This window comes from Mytilus californianus, unplaced genomic scaffold (genome assembly GCF_021869535.1).
Source record: "Mytilus californianus isolate M0D057914Y unplaced genomic scaffold, xbMytCali1.0.p SCAF_6, whole genome shotgun sequence".
NCBI lineage: Eukaryota > Metazoa > Mollusca > Bivalvia > Mytilida > Mytilidae > Mytilus > Mytilus californianus.
In genome coordinates this window covers 1,411,818-1,432,507 of record NW_026262712.1, presented here as the reverse complement: position 1 = coordinate 1,432,507, position 20,690 = coordinate 1,411,818, and the positions used below count along the sequence as shown (strand labels likewise).

The window sequence follows — 20,690 nt, the reverse complement described above, 5'->3', positions numbered from 1 at the left end:
TTAAATTTTACATAGACTTTATAGGGAGATATTCTGAACTTAAAGAATGCTTAACCAAACATTTAGAGTAGGTATATGGTGGAGAGTTGTCTCATTGGCAATCATACCATATCTTCTTATTTTTTTTATATATGGAGACAGAAAACAGAACTTAATTTTTTTTTTTTGGCATATAGGACATTATTAGTTTTTGGGTATGTTCCATGAAAAATTGCTTAATTAACCACGATACATAAAATTTGATGTCGTAATAGTTTTTGTGTGGTTTTTAACATCATACATTTGTTGATGTTCATATGGTGTACTCACATTAACTTGAATACAAGTTATTTTTGTACAATTTCCTATTGAAATAATGACACACCTTGAATGATTTTCAAATTCAGTAAAAATGTAAATCTAAAATAATTAAGGTTTATTTTATGTCATTTAAAGCATATTTCTGTGAAGATACTCTCTGTGTAGGCTTTCTATTTCCGGCTTTTATAAGGACATTAAATACACCTAAATGAAATAAATGGCATACCGGTATTCTTGCATACAAATGAATCTTTGGGCTTTTCAAAGTTAATACATGTAGTTAAAAAATCACAATAATTTAATTTTGCTAGTACATGTATTATGTAAGTTGGGAAAATATTTATTTTGACCTTTAATTCAGTTTTTGTCAAACCAGAAACTTTACTCAGCTTGAAGTCTTTCAAATAACTTGTTTAGCACTGTGTTTTAATTATGTGGAATGGTAACTTCTTTATATTTTGTAAGGGTACTTATGATCATGCTGCCAGATTTGGTAGATAAGGAGAACCACTCTTTGAACAAACTACAAATTTATTAAAAGCTTGTGTCTAGAATTTATTTAAAACCATGAAATTTGGTATCCATGAAAATACCTTTTTTTCCTAAATCCACAAATTGTTTCCCATGCAATAAATGAATGCTTCATATTTGTATAGCCCTCCGAAGGAGGGGGGTTATTGATTTCCCATGAAATTTCCATACAGAGGGGGATTTACTGCCTTTTTCTCAGGAACTACAAATCAGAACTTCTGAAATTTGGTATGAGTCTTTATGTGAGCATGCTATACTGTGTTAAGGGTTTTGAGATTCATTGCTCATCAGCTTCAACATGTTCCAGTTTACTGAAAACTTATTTATTATACCCCAAGGAACAAAGTTCTGTAGGGTATAATGTTTTTGACTCGTCTGTCTGTCAGTCTGTCCATCAGTCATGTTCTTGTCATCGCAACTGCTCTGAAACCACACTACAGAATTTCCTAAAACTTTGTAGATAATAAGTACATACTATGTAGATGTGCATATCGACAGGAAATTATGACTATATTTTTTTTTCTAGGAGTTATGCCCCTTTCAACTTAAAATTTTGACTAAATATATTATTGCAACAGTTTGTCATCGCAACTGCTCTGAAACCACACAACAGAATTTCCTGAAACTTTGTAGATAATAAGGGCATACTATGTAGATGTGCATATCGACAGGAAATTATGATTCTATTTTTTTTTCTAGGAGTTATGCCCTTTGAACTCAGAATTTTGGCCTAAATATACTACTGCAATAGTTTGTCATCGCAACCCCTCTGAAACCACACAACAGAATTTCATAAAACTTTGTAGATAAAAAGGACATTATATGTAGATGTGAATATCCACAAAAAATTATCAGTTGACCTTTCTAGGAGTTATACCCCTTTGAACTTAAAATTTCAGCTTAAATATACTATTATAACAGCTTTTCATCGCAACTCCTCTGAAACCACAAAACAGAATTTCCTGAATCTGTGTAGATAATAAGGACATAATATGTAGATGTGCATATCCACAAGAAATTATTATCAGTTGACTTTTGAAAGAGTTATGGGTCTTTGAACTTAAGAATATAGTGAGATTTTGTTTGCCCACTGACAATGTTGGGGCATGGGGTATATGAGCCTTCTCCCAAAGGTTTTTTAATTGTATATATAATGTATACTATTGAAGTTGTGTCTCTGGTATTGAAGCAGGAAGAATTTCTATTGAAATGTAAAAGCACTTACCTATGTTTAAATTAATTTATTTAAGAGTAAGATGCTTTTTCACCTTTTATGCACTCTTCATAATAAACAAAAATACGTTCAGATTTATAATTGCATCAATTTTATACCGATGTATTTACTATAACTAGATAATTGTATAATTTCACCCATTAATGTTCTGACACATAGGCGTTGTGTTATTAAGGAGACCTGTGAAGTGGTCATTCATAAATATATATAGAGTGCCATCTTTAAAATCTATTGACAGATCTTGAATTAATCACATTGAGGAAAAAAGTGTTTTTAGTTGATATTTGATTTCCTTGTTTTGACAACTTTTAAATACAAGCATAAAGGAAAATTGATTTTTTTTCAAACTTGGTAAATAACCTATATCCACAAAATCCACAATAGTAAATAATACACAAAATAGTGATGAATCCACAAATAATAATGAATCCACAAATAGTAGTGAATCCACAAATAGTAATGAATCCACAAATAGTAATGAATCCACAAATAGTAATGAATCCACAAATAGTATTGAATCCACAAATAATAATGAATCCACAAATAGTAATGAATCCACAAATAGTAATGAATCCACAGTATATCTTAATTATAGAATGGCATTTTTGTTTTTGAATTTGACTTTATAAGCAAGAATGTCCAGCAAGCCTGGTACTGCGAGCTGATATTCAAGCTTGTTTAACAAGTCCGTATCAATAAATTCTTTAGATTTTCAATTTTTCTTAACAATATGTTTCTTAGGGAAGAATATGAAATAACATGAAATATTTAATAAAATTCTTTTTCCAGCATACAAAATGGTTCAATAATTGTTTGGTTGTATGAATGACATATTGTGAATTCATTGCGGCAAATGGGCATGAAAAACATGACGTTACTGTATTGTTGTATGGCATCATTGCCTTTAAACATATTTTTTTGAGTTTCACACCCTGTCTGCCTCAGATCTTATAAAATATATTTTTGAGTATCACAACCTGTCTGCCTCAGATCTTATAAAATATATTTTTGAGTATCACACCCTGTCTGCCTCAGATCTTATAAAATATATTTTTGAGTATCACACCCTGTCTGCCTCAGATCTTATAAAATATATTTTTGAGTATCACACCGTTTGCCTCAGATCTTAAATATATATTTGAGTATCACACCCTGTCTGCCTCAGATCTTATAAAATATATTTTTGAGTATCACACCCTGTCTGCCTCAGATCTTATAAAATATATTTTTGAGTATCACACCGTTTGCCTCAGATCTTAAATATATATTTGAGTATCACACACTGTCTGCCTCAGATCTTAAAACATATATATTTGAGTATCACACCCTGTTTGCCTCAGATCTTAAAAAATATTAAGCAGTAGGATTTAACGGGAAACAAAAAATGTACATATTGTTGATAATGAATTTTATCTTTAGAATTCCAATGTTTCACAGAGATAATGATGAAAAACTCTGTTAGGAGGTTTGATGCTGATATAGATGTATAGCTCACCTTGCCCATAGGGTCATTTTGAGATATTGTGTTAACTTTCCACATCTTCATCAACCATTGTCAACTCCTAAAATAGTATATATAGCTGATTTGTACCAAACTTGCCCCGAATAATTTATATAAGGTCCTGTAGAAAATTTCTAATTTTATTCAAACTGGATGAAAAAAATGACCACCAGATTCTTATTGGTCAGTTTTCAATAGATATATCTGAACTTTATCAGAGATAAATTAATTGAACTTCAAATTTCCACAAAGGTAAATTATAGTTGTGTGGCATTATCAATGTATTGCTTGCAATACCTTTAGTTTGAGACCAATGACAAAATTTACTGTTTTTTTTTCCAGTTGATTTTGTGTTGGACCAGAAGAATGTTTCATTATTAGAGGCCTATGATAAATGGAGGAACTGGGCCGACAGTAAAGTATGTTGCGACTATGCCTTACATTCATGTGTTACATGGTGGAGTCCAGAAGTCGCCAAAGAAATGGATATACTATGTAAAGAAAAAGGTAATTATAGCGTGTCTGGTGATTAAAGTAAGAATTCGTCTGATGTTAAAAGTTCATGTGCTGTTGTTTGAGGAAATAAAAAATAAGAAATGAGTTAAAAAACTCAATAGAGACATGGCTGACAACCACCTCTTGGGTCTTGTTATATCATTATGAAAATAAGAAGATGTGGTATGATAGCTATTGAGACAAATCTCTACCAGAGACCATGACGTAGAAGTTAGCATTGAGCAAAGCCCATTCATCATAACACGCTATAGAAGGCCCCGAAATGACCAAACGTGAAACAATTCAAACAAGAAAGCTAACGGCCTGATTCATGTACAAAATAATGAAGGAAAAACAAATATGATATACAGCAACAAACGACAACCACTGAATTACCTGCTCCTGACTAGTTACCATGGTTACAGGCATACAAAATGTGTCAGTGTAACATGTTATACATGTTTATGGGCCCCCAACACAATTAGGTTCGATTCACGGTTTTTTAAGCTCCTTTCTCCTGTATCTTTGCCAAGCACCAATCATAATTAAAAGGATTTGTGCAGATTTAAGTGTACATTTGCTGTGTTAAAACTGCATTAGAAAGCTTTCAATATCATTCATATAAAGTTTTGATCTAAATAATTTTTTTTCAGGTATAAATTCATTTAAAATGTTCCTGGCATATAAAGATGTATTTATGTTAGAAGATAATGAACTATATGAAGTATTTAAAAGATGTCGAGAGTTAGGTGCCTTGGGTATGGTGCATGCTGAAAATGGACATTTAATAGCAGAGGTAAGAACCTGTCTATTATGGACATTTAATAGCAGAGGTTAGAACCTGTCAATTAATAACAATTATCGCTATTTTACGAAATTTTCCTTTGATCTTACTGACTGATAATTTCCTTTCTCAGCACAGTAGAGTGATATGAAAAATTATAGCTAGAAACTAAGGGGGCATGTGCCGTTGTCAATGTAAAAATCCATTCGTCATAGGCAAAATAGCGATAAACAGATTATCATTGGTCATCTCAACTCGATTGCTTTTCTCACTTTCGCCGTACCGGCTCAAGCGAGAAAATCAATCTCGTTGAGATGACCAACGATAATCTATAAATATCATGAGCTTTAGACATGTTAGAAGCTTAATTAATGGGAGGATTCAAGTTAGAAACAATGACCCAAGTACAAGACCTAAAAAAAAACAAAAAACCACAGATCACTGCAGGGAGTTAAAAGATAAACAAGCATGTACAACTTAAAGCTTTTGTCACTCAGCCTGAGTCTAGAATTTACTGTAAATTCAGAAATTATTGTGTGCATATTTTATTGCGAATTATGAAGAATGGACAAAAATGTGAGATTAATTATTATGATTTCTGGAAAATCTGCATACAGATATTATAACAAGATATAAAAATGCAAGATCTTATTATAGTAATTCTCAACGAGTCACATTATTCGCATAAATAAAAACCTCACAATAGGCCAATTAAAATTAATTGATAGATTTTCATACCCACCCGCCCCTCTGAAACCGTTCCGCCCCAATTTTTTTTATTTTGAAAAATTTACGATTTCCGGATTTTGTTCATTTTCGTTACCGGTAACTGTCGATAATTTCGTTTCATTAATAACTTCCTGTTTCAAATTTTGGTTTTTGCATTTCTTTTTATGTTTGATTCGTTATACATGTATATACATGATAGAACCTTATTATTACACTTGCATATATGAAGAACATGTCACAAGAGCGTTTCATATCTAATAAAAAATAAAAAATGAAATACTCCCACCCGCCCCATTTTTTTCAAAAATTTGGATGAAAATCTACTAATTAAATTTATTTGGCCATAATATCTGAATTTACAATAGTTAAAAAAACTCATCAAAGATACTAGGCTTACAACTTTGTATGCAAGACGCAGATTTCTTCTACAAAAGTCTCACCAGTGATGGCTGAATCAAAGATACTAGGCTTACAACTTTGTATGCAAGACGCAGATTTCTTCTACAAAAGTCTCACCAGTGATGGCTGAATCAAAGATACTAGGCTTACAACTTTGTATGCAAGACGCAGATTTCTTCTACAAAAGTCTCACCAGTGATGGCTGAATCAAAGATACTAGGCTTACAACTTTGTATGCAAGACGAAGATTTCTTCTACAAAAGTCTCACCAGTGATGGCTGAATCAAAGATACTTGGCTTACAATTTTGTATGCAAGGCGCAGATTTCTTCTACAAAAGCCTCACCAGTGATGGCTGAATCAAAGATACTAGGCTTACAATTTTGTATGCAAGGCGCAGATTTCTTCTACAAAAGCCTCACCAGTGATGGCGGAATAAAAAAAAAACTTAACCCTTTCAATGCTATACACAGCATATGCCGCGATGACGTATGCCGTCCGCCACTGCTGTTCGCGGCATATGTCGCGATAACGATGGATTTTTCATCCAGAATCGTATACCATTCAGTTTTCATTCGGGTCCTCTCTAATTTTTCCTCATATGAATCGAGGATATACTAGGTCCCATTTGAGCTTGAAATCGCACGAATTTTAATGGTAAAAGCATGCAGTAGAAGAAAAATAAAAACAAATATTTTGACAAAATGCAAATGGCGGAAATCGAAAAAGACGCTGTAAATATGGAAATATTTCAGCATTTCTATGGCGAAACTGACAATGAGGAATAGTTTAAAGGTTTCACATTATCTCAATGTGTTAATTACATTCAATTCGTGTGGGAAATATGATTTGGTCGATCTTTACGAGACGTAGAAAAAGGGGGGAAACGGAGGTTGACGGAAAATTTTGAAGATGGAGCCATTTATTTGCGCCACGTTTACATTATACGTTGTGTATGGTGCAAATACGCTACCGAATCGAGCAACTGGTGTCTTCTTTATTATATGGCAGATAAAACAACAAAATAAATAAAGATTAAAAGTTGTTTTTATTAAAAATTCAACACAAATACAATAATTTACACCTTTTACTTAATTACCTGAAAATGCAGGAAGCTTGATGAAAATTTTACTAAAATAATTGCATAACATTACAGTTCAATTGCTCTCCTGAGCATTTTTCATGCACTAACTTTGTCTGTATCTCTAATAACAAAAAAGATACAGCAGTCTGAAAAGGAATATACTGTTCTATTGAATGAACACAAAAGAAATGCAGCAGCAGCAGCCATTTTTCTATTTTTATACGACCGCAAAAAAATTTTGTGGTCGTATATTGGTATGACGTTGGCGTCGTCGTTGTCGTCGTCGTCCAGCGTCGTCGTCAGAAGACACATTGGTTTTCGCACTCTAACTTTAGTTTAAGTGAATGGATCTTTTTGAAATTTGACCATAAGGTTAAATACCACTAAAGGAATGTTGGGATTGATTATGGGGGTTATGGTACCAACAGTTAAGGAATTAGGGGCCAAAAAGGGGCCAAAAATAAGCATTTTCTAGTTTCCAGACAATAACTGTGGAACGGTGTATGGATCTCTCTGAAATTATACTACAAGTTTCCATACCACAAAGGGATGGTTAGGATTTACTTTGGGGGGTTATGGCTCAAACCGTTTAGGAATTAGGGGAAAAAAAGGGGGAAAAACAAGGTTGTCCTGGTTAATGGTTAAATACTTTAGTAAAAAACATAAATTAAAGCAGTGTAAGGGAGATGAATCAAATACATCATTGAAATTATCTCCCTTACACTGCTTTTAAATTATGTATAAATTAATGGTTAATGAACAATAAAGATAATTTAAAACAGTGTAAGGGAGGTAATCCAAATACAACGTTTTGGTTACTTCCCTTACACTGCTTTTAAATTATGTTTAAAGAAATGCATATTTATAAAGGAAGACCAGTAAAAATATCTGCAAATGTTGCATCTTTTTTTTTTACAAAAAAATCCATATGAAAGATTTGACACTATATTTTTATACGACCGCAAAAAAATTTTGAGGTCGTATATTGGTATGACGTTGGCGTCGTCGTCGTTGTCGTCGTCGTCGTCGTCCGAATACACAATGGTTTTCGCACTCTAACTTTAGTTTAAGTGAATGGATCTCTATGAAATTTTACCATAAGGTTCAATACCACAATAGGAAGGTGGGGATTGATTTTAGGGGTTATGGTACCAACAGTTAAGGAATTAGGGGCCAAAAAGGGGCCGAAAATAAGCATTTTTGTAACTTCCAGACATAACTTGTGTGTTAGCATATGGATCTCTTTGACATTGTACCACAAGATTCCATATCACTAAGGGTCAATGCTGGGATTGATTTTGGGGTTAATTGCCTCAAAATTTTAGGAATAAGGGGCCAAAAGGGGGCAAAAAACAAGCATTTTTCTAGTTTCATGACAATAACTTGTGTGTAAGTGTATGGATCTTTCTGAAATTTTACTACAAGGTTCCATTTCACAAAGGGAAAGCTGGAATTGAGTGTTGTGGTAATTGCCCAAAACGTTTAGTAATAAGGGGCCTAAAAAGGGGTTTAAAATAAGCATTTTTTAGTTTCTAGACAATAACTTGTGTTCAAGTGTATGGATCTCTCTAAAATTGTATTACAAGGTACCATACCACAAAGGCAAGGCTGTTATTGAGCTTGGTTTGGGGGGAAAGGGGGGTGGGGGTGATGAATCATAAGGGGGGCGGGGTCAAAAAAGGGGTAATTTTTTTTTTTCCTTTTTTTTTTGTTTAAAATTTACATTTTAAGTTAGTTATTTTTTATCACGAAGAGAAAGTAGGAATTGAGTTTTGGGGTTAATTGCTCAAACATTTATGAATAAGGGGCCAAATATTGGTCGAAAATAAGGATTTTTTTAGTTTGCAACAAAAACTTGTGTTCAAGTGTATGGATCTCTGTGAAATTGTATTGCAATGTACCATACCACAAATTGAAGGTTGTGATTGAGGTGGGGGATGATGAATCAAAAGGGGGTTGAAAAAATGTGTGGGGGGTAGGATTTTTTTTTTTCCTTTTTTTTTCTTTAAAATTTTCCATTTAAAGATGGTTGTTTCAGATTTATATATGAAAGAAAATAATAATGATACGGTTATATATCATGAGGAACTGAAATTTAAAATTATGTATATTGGAAATTTAGGTTACATTGGAAAGTAATAATTGGCTTTGGGGGGGGGGGGGGGGGGGGGGTTATGGCTCTAATGTTTAAGGAATAAGGGGAAAAAAGGTTAAAAAACAAGGGTTTCCATTTTAATAGACAAATAATTGAGTAAAGAACATTATTTAAAAGCAGTGTAAGGTTGGTAATTCAAACTCATTTAAATATCTCATCTACACTGCTTTTAAATTATGTAAATTGGAAATTTGCCAATAACTTTATTGTTAATAAATGCATTGGAAATTTGCCAACAATTTTAGTGTAATAAACTTCATTGGAAATTTGCCAATATAAAATTTTGCTGATGAAGGTTTTTTGTTTACCTTTAGCCTTGACTATGAAGTCATTTTCTATTTTTATAGCCTTATGATGTAGTTGAATTATTTAATACTTTTATGATGTGTTTAAATGGGGTTTTATCATGTTTATGGTTGCAAATTTATTGTTTTAGTATAATAAACTCCATTTAAAATTTGCCAATAAAAAAAATTTTTGTTTATTTTTAGCTATGATTATGATGTCATTTTCTATTTTACTTTTATGGTTGCAAAGAAATTTTTATTTTTAGATATTACTGTTAAGGTAGATGGGGTGTCTAAATTATAATCCATAGAATTTTTTAATAATTTGCCAAAATGTAGTTTATATCATGTTTTTAAAAAAATAATAATAAAAAGAATGAGTCACGGGGCTTATTTTCACGCTACAGGTTGTGCAATATTGACAGATTTTGTATAGATTATGCATGGAAAATCCGATTTTCTGCCATAAAACGAAAACTACACCATAGAATTTTAAGATAAAATATAAGAAGATAGCTCTAATAGTATGCTTTCAGATAAGAAAAAGAAAAAATGGGGTCACGGGACCCGTTTTCTTGCTACATAATAAAATAGGTAAATTCCTAACACATTCTATTGTAAAAATAACTTTATCTGAATTATCTGCCCTTACATTTGAGTTGCCTCCCCTTATGCGGCAAAGTTGGAAAAAATAGAATCAAACAAAAGTATTCTGTTTTTTTTGTAAAATACAACCATAAATATGATAAAATATGTCATTTTCTATATTGATGTAAAAAATTCTTACACATGAATTACCTACTACTCTCAAAATTTGCACCTTTTATTAAAGATCTAGACCGATTGTTTTCTGGTATTTCAAAATCCAAGATGGAGGAAGACACCCTATCTACCTTAAATGATGCTGATTAAGGTTTTTGCTATGTTTAGCCATGACTATGATGTCATTTTCTATTTTAATATCTGTTATGATGTATTTAAATGGGCTTTTATGGTTACAAAGGAATTTTATTTTTAGATATTACTATAAAATGTTGCTGATGCTGATTACGGATTTTGTTTATTTTTAGCCATGACTATGATGTCATTTTCTATTTTAATACCTTTATGATGTAATTTCCATTTTTAGATATTACTGTTAAATGATGCTGATTAAGGGTTTTTTGCTATGTTTAGCCATGACTATGATGTCATTTTCTATTTTAATATCTTTTTGATGTATTTAAATGGGCTTTTATGGTTACAAAGGAATTTTATTTTTAGATATTACTTTAAATGTTGCTGATTAAGGATTTTTGTTTATTTTTAGTCATGACTATGATGTCACTTTCTATTTTAATACCTTTATGATGTATTTAAATGGGCTCCCATGTATTTAGATTTTTGGTTATTTATACATGTTACCAAATTGGTCCACATTGAACAAAAACGGTCCAAATTTCAACTTTATTACATTACATCAAACATTGAATTCTACATATTCTTTGATATATTGAAATTAACAAACAATTTAGTTTATGGATATTCCACCATAATAGGTAAATTAAATTTTTTCCAGTTCTTACACCACATTCATCCTGTGTCAGAAACCTATGCTGTGTCAAATATTTAATGACAATCCAAAGTCATAGCTGTATCAAGCTTGAATTTTGTGTCCATACTTGCCCCAACTGTTCAGGGTTCGACCTCTGCGGTCGTATCAAGCTGCGCCCCAGCGAAGCATTTTATTAATTCTATTATAAAATAGATTAAGTTAGCACTATGGTAAATTTAAATGGGTAATTATGGTTGCCAACTCCATTGGAAATTTGAATTGAGATTATGACCATATCTTGAGGGAAAGAATTTTTGGGGGAAAAAAGGGGGGGAGGTAAAAAGAAATGGTGGGGGGTCAATTTTTTCTCATTTCAGATTTCAGAAATTAAAAAGAATTATTCTTCAAATATTATTTTTATTTCAAATTTCAAATATTGAAAAATTTCAAGAAGTAATCTTTAATTGCACAGTATGGCGCATTAGATTTGTAAAATCTTTGATCACATTTATTTATTTGTTATGCCGAATCTAACAGTGTATTTAGATTTTTAATTTTGGGTTCAGTTTTCAAATTGGTCTACATTAAGGTCCAAAGGGTCCAAAATTAAACTTTGTTTGATTTTAGAAAAAATTGAATATATGAGGTTCTTTGATATGCTGAATCTAAACATGTATATAGATTTTTGATTTTTGGCCCAGTTTTCAAGTTGGTCCAAATTGGGGTCCAAAATTAAACTTTGTTTGATTTCACAAAAATTGAATATATGGGGTTCTTTGATATGCTGAATCTAACCATGTATTTAGATTTTTTATTTGTGGACCCCGTTATCAAGTTGGTTCATATTGAGGTCAAAAGGGTCCAAAATTAAACTTTGTTTGATTTCATCTTAAATTGAATTATCGGGGTTCTTTGATATTCCAAATCTAACCGTGTATTTAGATTTTTAATTTTGGATCCTGTTTTTTAAATTGGTCTACATTAAGGTCCAAAGGGTCCAAAATTAAACTAAGTTTGATTTTAACAAAAATTGAATTCTTGGGGTTCTTTGATATGCTGAATCTAAACATGTGCTTAGATTTTTGATTATGGGCCCAGTTTTCAAGTTGGTCCAAGATAGGGTCCAGTATTTAAACTTTGTTTGATTTCAACAAAAATTGAATATATGGGGTTCTTTGATATGCTGAATCTAAACATGTATTTAGATTTTTGATTATGGGCCCAGTTTTCAAGTTGGTCCAAATTGGGGTCCAAAATTAAACTTCGTTTGATTTCAACAAAAATTGAATATATGGGGTTCTTTGATATGCTGAATCTAACCATGTATTTAGATTTTTTATTTGTGGACCCCGTTATCAAGTTGGTTCATATTGAGGTCAAAAGGGTCCAAAATTAAACTTTGTTTGATTTCATCAAAAATTGAATTATTGGGGTTCTTTGATATGCCAAATCTAACCGTGTTTTAGATTTTTAATTTGGGTCCTGTTTTTTAAATTGGTCTTCATTGAGGTCCAAAGGGTCCAAAATTAAACAAAGTTTGATTTTAACAAAAATTGAATTCTTGGGGTTCTTTGATATGCTGAATCTAAACATGTGTTTAGATTTTTGATTATGGGCCCAGTTTTCAAGTTGGTCCAAGTTGGGGTCCAAAATTAAACTTTTTTTGATTTCAACAAAAATTGAATATATGGGGTTCTTTGATATGCTGAATCTTACCATGAATTTAGATTTTTTATTTGTGGGCCCTGCTATCAAATTGGTTCATATTGAGGTCAAAAGGGTCCAAAATTAAACTTTGTATGATTTCATCAAAAATTGAATTATTGGGGTTCTTTGATATTCCAAATCTAACTGTGTATTTAGATTTTTAATTTTAAGTCTCGTTTTTTAAATTGTTCTACATTAAGGTCCAAAGGGTCCAAAATTAAACTAAGTTTGATTTAAGCAAAAATTGAATTCTTGGGATTCTTTGATATGCTGAATCTTAACATGTGTTTAGATTTTTGATTATGGGCCCAGTTTTCAAGTTTGTCCAAGTTGGGGTCCAAATTAAACTTTGTTTGATTTTAACAAAAATTGAATATATGGGGTTCTTTGATATGCTGAATCTAACCATGTATTTTGATTTTGGACATTGGACCATAATAGGTAAATTAAAAAAATTCAAGTTCTTAGACCACATTCTTTCTGTGTCAAAAACCTATGCTGTGTCAAATATTTAATAACAATCCAAATTCAGAGCTGTATCAAGCTTGAATGTTGTGTCCATACTTGCCCCAACTGTTCAGCGTTCGACCTCTGCGGTCGTATCAAGCTGCGCCCCAGCGAAGCATTTTATTTTGTGTAGCGTTGAAAGGGTTAAAAGGTCAAATAAAGTTGAAGAGGATCATAACCGACGATTGAGAAAAGAGGTGATTAAAGTCCGTTATTGACTTGACATAGACTTGTGTAATGTTATATTTAATTGACTCCTATAAAGCGATATGAAAGGTTTATACATTTGTAGGTTGTCTCTGAGAATAAAAAATATTTCTCAGAGATTTAGAACAAGTAAAATGCAAGACTCGCTGGAATGATATAAACAAAATTAAAATACTGAGACAATGTGGTTATTTTCTTAGTAGGTTCAACTGTGTGGTTGCAGAATAAATGTCTTATATATATTTGGACATTTACAATTTCAAAGTAAAGATTTGTAAAATTGGATTGCAATTTTTTTCAGAAATCCTCAGAAATGATCCAGCATGGAATAACAGGTCCAGAAGCTCATGAGATGTGCCGTCCTGAGGAGGTCAGTAGGTTAAAATATAGGACAACACATATCTCTGGTATAACTTCCATCAGGTAAATGCTTGAGAACCAAACTTTTTAGAAAGCCAAAATAATTAACTTTGCTGACAGTTGACTAATAGCAATAAAAGTAACAAATTGACTGAACATCGGACAAGTCCAAACTGCAATTTAACTAGCTATACAAGAAAACCTGATTGCACTTTCAAATTGGTCCATTATTATGGAGGTGTTTGTTATTATCAATGATAAACACACAAAAAAGACTTAAAAGTGTAAAATATAGCTCATGTACTGTCATTGTAGTGTAGAATTTTGATTAAAGAGTAAATGTTTATAAGACAGCAACCCAACAACATCCATGTTGTGTGCAAAAATTTTGTGTTCGTACCATCGAACAATAAACTAACAAACAGTTCAATTCATTTTGATACTACTTTTTAGCTCACCTGACCCGAAGGGTCAAGTGAGCTTTTCTCATCACTTGGCGTCCGTCGTCCATCGTCTGTCGGCGTCGTCGTCTGTCGTTGTAAGCTTTTTACAAAAATCTTCTCCTCTGAAACCACTGGGCCAAATTTAACCAAACTTGGCCACAATCATCATAAGGGTATCTAGTTTAAAAAATGTGTCCGATGACCCTGCCAACCAACCAAGATGGCTGCCATGGCTAAAAATAGAACATAGGGGTAAAATGTAGATTTTGGCTTATATCTCTGAAACCAAAGCATTTAGAGGAAATCTGACAAAGGGTAAAACTGATTATCAGGTCAAGATCTATCTGCCCTGAAATTTTCAGACAAATCTGACAATCTGTTGTTGGGTTGCTGCCCCTGAATTGGTAATTTTAAGGAAATTTTGCAGTTTTTGGTTATTATCTTGAATATTATTATAGATAGAGATAAACTGTAAACAGCAATAATGTTCAGCAAAGTAAGATCTACAAATAAGTTGTCATGACCAAAATTGTCAGTTGACCCCTTTAGGAGTTATTGCCCTTAATAATCAATTTTTAACAATTTTTCATAAATTTTTGTAATCTTTTACAGAAAAATCTTCTTCTCTGAAACTACTGATACAAATTTAACCATACTTGGCCATAATCATTATTAGGGTATCTTGTTTAAACAAATTTGTCAGATGACCCCGCCAACCAACCAAGATGGCCGCCATGGCTAAAAATAGAACATAGGGGTAAAATGCAGTTTTTGGTTTATATCTCTGAAACTAAAGCATTTAGAGCAAATCTGACAAGGTGGCAAAAATGTTCATCAGATTTAGATTTATCTGCCCTGAAATTTTCAGACAAATCCGACGACCCGTTGTTGGGTTTCTGACCATGAGTTAGTAATTTTACAAAAATTTTGCAGTTTTTTGTTATTATCTTAGATATCATTATAATATCTAATATCTAATACTATTAATTATGATTTTAACCTTATTTTACATGATTTCCAAAGCATCAGTAAATACAGGTGAGCGACACAGGCTCTTGAGAGCCTCTAGTTTAATAATCATATTATTGCTATTTTCCTTTAATTTTCCATTGATCATTCTGTATGACTATTTTCCATATCAAGATTTTCTCAGTTGAGTAAAAAGAGAATATATGATGTCATAGGCTCACATCATTGACTTAGCCTGGAAACATTGCTATAAACAGATTATTAATGGCCTATCTCATGTCCCCCTTCGTTGAGATTGTAGCAAAGAAATTCCTTCTTGTTGCAAGAATCATCAATAATCTATAATTAGTAAGCAATTTATTTATGATGATTTTATTTTGTTTAAGGATGTTTGCTTCTCTGTTTCAGAATAAAAAGCTTTTTAAAAGACTGTTATAAATTGAAAGAATATGAATAATGGAACTAAAAAAGCAGAAAAAAATGAAGGGTCTGTGTGCTTGTTTTCAAGATATTAGCCATTGAAAATTTGGCGGGAAGTGATTCTCTCTTGACTTTTCATACATTTATTATATATAAACATTGGCACCTTTTTTCTTTCAAAAACTGTGAAAAAATAACAAGGATTTCATGAGATTTTCAAATATGACTTCTTAAACTATATGTAATAAAAATATGAAAAGAAAAGTAGGGGTTTGCGGGCAAAAATTGTTAATGGCACTACATGGATAAAACCAGAGGATTCCGAAAATCTGGCAAAAATTCTAAAACAAGAGGAGCGAACATCCTTAAGCAGGTTTGCCATTGATATGAAAAAAGTGGATGTATTATCCATGACAAATCAACCCAATGGATTTAAATTGAAACACTTAAAGTATAAAGTTTTATCCTGTTTATAATGAAACCTTATTGAAAATCAGAATTAAATAAAAATTATTGTGCAGTTGTGATTTGTCTTCAAAAACAAAAGTTGGAGATTTGGTTAAAACAAATTTTGGAATTTAAATATTTTTCTGAAAAGTACCAAAACAGTTCATCACATTGTAACCTTAGACATAAATTCATAAAACAACCTACACTTATGTCCTTTTGTCTCTGGTGGAGAGTTGTCTCATTGGCAATCATACTACATCTCCTTTTTTATGCCCCCGCCGTAGCGGTGGGGGCATTAAGTTTTACCCTTGTCCGTCTGTACGTACGAACGTACGTACGTACGTACGTACGTACGTCCGTCCGTACGTCCCAAAATTGGTTTCCGTTCTCTAACTTCAGTTTGCCTCAACCAAATGTTATGAAACTTATACACAATGCTTATTACCACAAAACACAGATCAGGTTTGAATTTTGGTGGCGTCACTGTAACCGTTCTAGAGTTATGCCCCTTTATAAATGGAATAATTGGAAAATTTTTAGTTTCCGTTCTCTAACTTAAGTTTGCCTCAACCAAATGTTATGAAACTTATACACAGTGCTTATAACCACAAAACACAGATCAAATTTGAATTTTGGTGGCGTCACTGTAACCTTTCTAGAGTTATGCCCCTTTATAAATGGAATAATTGGAAAATTTTTAGTTTCCATTCTCTAACTTAAGTTTGCCTCAACCAAATGTTATGAAACATATACACAGTGCTTATTGCCACAAAACCCAGATCAAGTTTGAATTTTGGTGGCGTCACTTTAACCGTTCTAGAGTTATGCCTCTTTATAAATGGAAAAATTGCAAAATTTTTAGTTTCCGTTCTCTAACTTAAGTTTGCCTCAACCAAATGTTATGAAACTTATACACAATGCTTATTACCACAAAACACAGATCAAGTTTGAATTTTGGTGGAGTCACTTAACCGTTCTAGAGTTATACCCCTTTATAAAAGAAAAATTGCAAAATTTTTATTTTCTTGTAAATATCAAGTAATTTATATTAAAATTGGAGTTATCTTCCTTTGTCCAGGATTATAGTTGAATCAACTACAATCAATGCTTTATACAATGCAATGTTTAATTTTGACTTCCACTGATAAAACACAGATCAAGTTGAATTTGGGTAGTGTCACTTTAACCATTATTGAGGTATGCCCTTTATAAATCGAAAGATTGCAAAATTTTTAGTTTCCATTCTGTTACTTTAGTTTGCCCCAACCAAACATTATGAAACCTATACACAATATTCATCACCACAAAACTAAGATCAAGTACAAATTTTTTGTTTCCGTTTTCTAACTTTAGTTTGCCTCAACCAACTGTTATGAAACTTATACACAATTCTTATTACTACATAATACAGATTAAGTACGAAATAAGGTGGCGACACTTTTACCATTCTTGAGTTATGTCCCTTTATAAACATAAAAATTGCTGAATTTTTTTGTTTGTTTCAACTTAATGTTATAAAACTTATACACAACCGTTCTAGAGTTATGCATGTTTACAAATAGAAAAATTGCTGAATTTTTAGTTTCTGTTCTCTACTTAAGTTAGCCTAAACCAAATGTTATGAGACTTACACACATGCTTATTACCACAAAACTAAGATCAAATTCAAATTTGGGTAGCGTCACTTTTACCGTTCTTCAGTTATGTCCCTTTATAACTATATGATATGCAAGCGGGGGCATCATCTGTGTCCACATGTGGACACTATCCACATTTATTTATATTAGTTTATCTATTTGCATGCCAGATCCTTCAGTTAGAATTTTAATACATTATGTACATGAAAGACTAATACATTTCTGTGATTTTCATTTGACACTCAATGTTTTTATTTTGATTGCTTGTATGACTTCTACATGTATTTTGTTTATCGTTTGATGATGGTTATTGTTTGTTTAGGTTGAAGCAGAGGCTACGAATAGAGCAATTACTTTAGCCAATCAGGCTAACTGTCCGTTATATATTGTTCATGTTATGAGTAAATCTGCCGCAAAAGTTGTCACTAAAGCTCGTCGACAAGGTGAGCAAGCTTAGCATGATTGTACAGAAGATTGCACGAAGATGGTTTTTAGTGTAAATTATATCCACCAAGTTAAAATTTCATCATTGCCAGGGCAAACCATAATCAGTGATTTTACTTTAGATTCCTTTTTGGCCCCTTAATTCTCTGATTTAAATTTTTTTTTAAAGATTAAATTTTTGCAGGTGTTTATTGCCACGATTTTAAATTTAATCGTGAAATTAGCGAAATTGCACTTTACAGTAAATGGCGTTTGGAATTTGAATTTAAGTGGAAACAATATTTTTGGACTGATAAGCATTCCCTGGATCGTCTTCATGCAATCTTTTTTAGACTTCAGCTCAGATGGGTTTTTCTCTTTTCACCTTTTACCCCTGCAACCATCTTATAGATTGGTTATACCATTTATTGTCACCCATCATAAGAAGTTAACATACATTAACCTTTGAAAAACAAATTACAATTTTGGAATCAATATGTTTTTTTAATACTAAATTTTGAGGTTAACTTTAGGTAGGAAGAAACAGGTTGGTCAAGGTGGGCAGGTGAAAATAGATTGGTCAAGGTGGGCTGGTGGAAATATGTTGGTCAAGGTGGGTAGGAAGACCTAGGTTGGTCAAGGTGGGCAGGAAGAAATAGGTTGGTCGAGGTGGGCTGGTGGAAATTAAAATATTCATCTGAGCTGTAGTGTATTTTCTTCTTCAATATTATAGTTATATTATGTTAGAACACATAACAATTGTGGTGGCAGCAATGTAACAAGGTTTTGATAATAGCATGAGTCCTGGTTGCATTGGTGAAATTGAGAGAAGTTGATTTTGGAGCTAATTTCCTATAGATTAAATGAAACCAAACAAAAACATTTGGTTTTAAAGAAGTAAACAATAAACTTTGGAATAAATGATTCAAAATATACTTCTCCTGCCACAAGGTTAACATGTTAAACTCTTTAATGATCCTGTATTACAATACAAATTGAACTTTTGACCTTGGACTCTTAGGTTGAAGGTGAAGCTGCATCGAGAGCAATAGCTATTGCAAATCAGGCAAACTGTCCTTTGTATATCGTCAAGGTGATGAGTAAAACTGCTGGGAAGGTCATCAATGAGGCTAGGAGAGAAGGTAACAGTCGATGTTGTAACAATCTGAAGTGATGAAAACACGGCCATTTTGGGCTTTATCAGTCTGAAGAGACTGAACTACAATTTATTTTGTAATGCTCAGTTTTTTTAACCCTGCTCCAAAGGTTGAGGTATATGGGTTTACATTTTGTCTGTCCATCAGTCCATCTGTCCCACAATATTTTGGTAAAATTTTCCTGAGGAACTGAAAATAATCCTGAAATTTGGTACCAAGCTTCATATGAGCAAGCATACTATACTGTGTGATGCATTTTTATATTTTATTGCTGATCAATTTCCTATTAATGGAATACTGGTAGATTCTTTCACATAATGGCCATGTATGATTTTTTTTTGCATTTTCCTTATTGGGGAACTACAAATCAAGACATTCTGTCATTTGGAATCAACCTTCATGTAAGGAAATGATACATCCATGATTCATCAACTTCCTGTTTACTGATTACTAATAATTGGGGTGTCATTTGTGAGCAACAAGATCAAATTGTTATTTCAGACATGTTCGTTCAGCAATTTTCACTGCTGTTCAGATATATAGATTTGGTCAGTTCTAATTAGTTCAGTCTATGTGTGTGTTGCCTGAGAGTGTTCAACTGTGGAGACACATTTCATCTTGAGTTAATCCTGAAAAGTGACTGAACAGAACTGGATTAACTGCAATCACAGTTTCTTAACAATTATTAAATTCTGAAATTTTTATGATGCTTTTGTTTCTCGCCAAATTTGCTATGGGAGAAAGGTTTTTCAAAAATAAAATTTTTTATTTTATTTATATTTTTATGCAGCATTTCCTGAAACTCCCATTTTTTGTTAATTGTTCAACCAAAAGTAATATCATATTTTCATAATTTCAATCAAACAAAAAATGCCTGAAAAAAATTTGGATAATAAAAGACATATAAGGCTTTGGAAATAACTACTGTATTCAATATATTTAGGTTTTATTTTGGAGGGAGGGGTGCAAGCGGAATAACAAAAAAATACATAAGCTTAATTATCTGATTTCTTACAGGTAAAGTTGTATTTGGTGAACCAATAGCTGCTAGTTTAGGAACAGATGGAACACACTATTGGAATAAATGTTGGAGACATGCTGCTGGTCATGTGATGGGACCACCACTCCGGCCTGACCCTACTACACCAGGTTATCTTATGGATTTGTTAGCAAAGTATGTACTGGGATAAATTAATTTATGAAAAATGTTATTCAGTTTGAGTTATGTCCCTTGGCCAAGGATTAATTAATCTGTCAATATCTTCCTGAGTTATGCTCTTCATCTTTGTACTTTTTCGGCTTTCTAACTATTTTAATCTGAGCGTCACTGATGAGTCTTATGTAGACGAAACGCGCGTCTGGCGTATCAAATTATAAG

At 32.3% G+C, this 20,690-nt stretch overlaps 1 protein-coding gene across 8 annotated transcripts in view; it reads left to right on the top strand.

Annotated features, from left to right (window-relative positions):
* The window catches only part of LOC127705237 (dihydropyrimidinase-like), a 71,197-nt gene that overhangs the window by 36,094 nt on the left and 14,413 nt on the right, over window positions 1-20,690 (top strand). For 7 of the 8 annotated variants that reach the window (XM_052209570.1, XM_052209567.1, XM_052209568.1 and 4 more), the window contains 5 exons: window positions 3,909-4,073; window positions 4,715-4,857; window positions 13,755-13,823; window positions 18,055-18,175; window positions 20,330-20,486. In XM_052209570.1, coding sequence (XP_052065530.1) covers window positions 3,909-4,073; window positions 4,715-4,857; window positions 13,755-13,823; window positions 18,055-18,175; window positions 20,330-20,486 — 655 coding nt within the window. Of the gene's footprint in view, window positions 1-3,908; window positions 4,074-4,714; window positions 4,858-13,754; window positions 13,824-18,054; window positions 18,176-19,176; window positions 19,298-20,329; window positions 20,487-20,690 lie in introns of all 8 variants that reach the window. The other variant, XM_052209569.1, reaches the window with a different exon arrangement.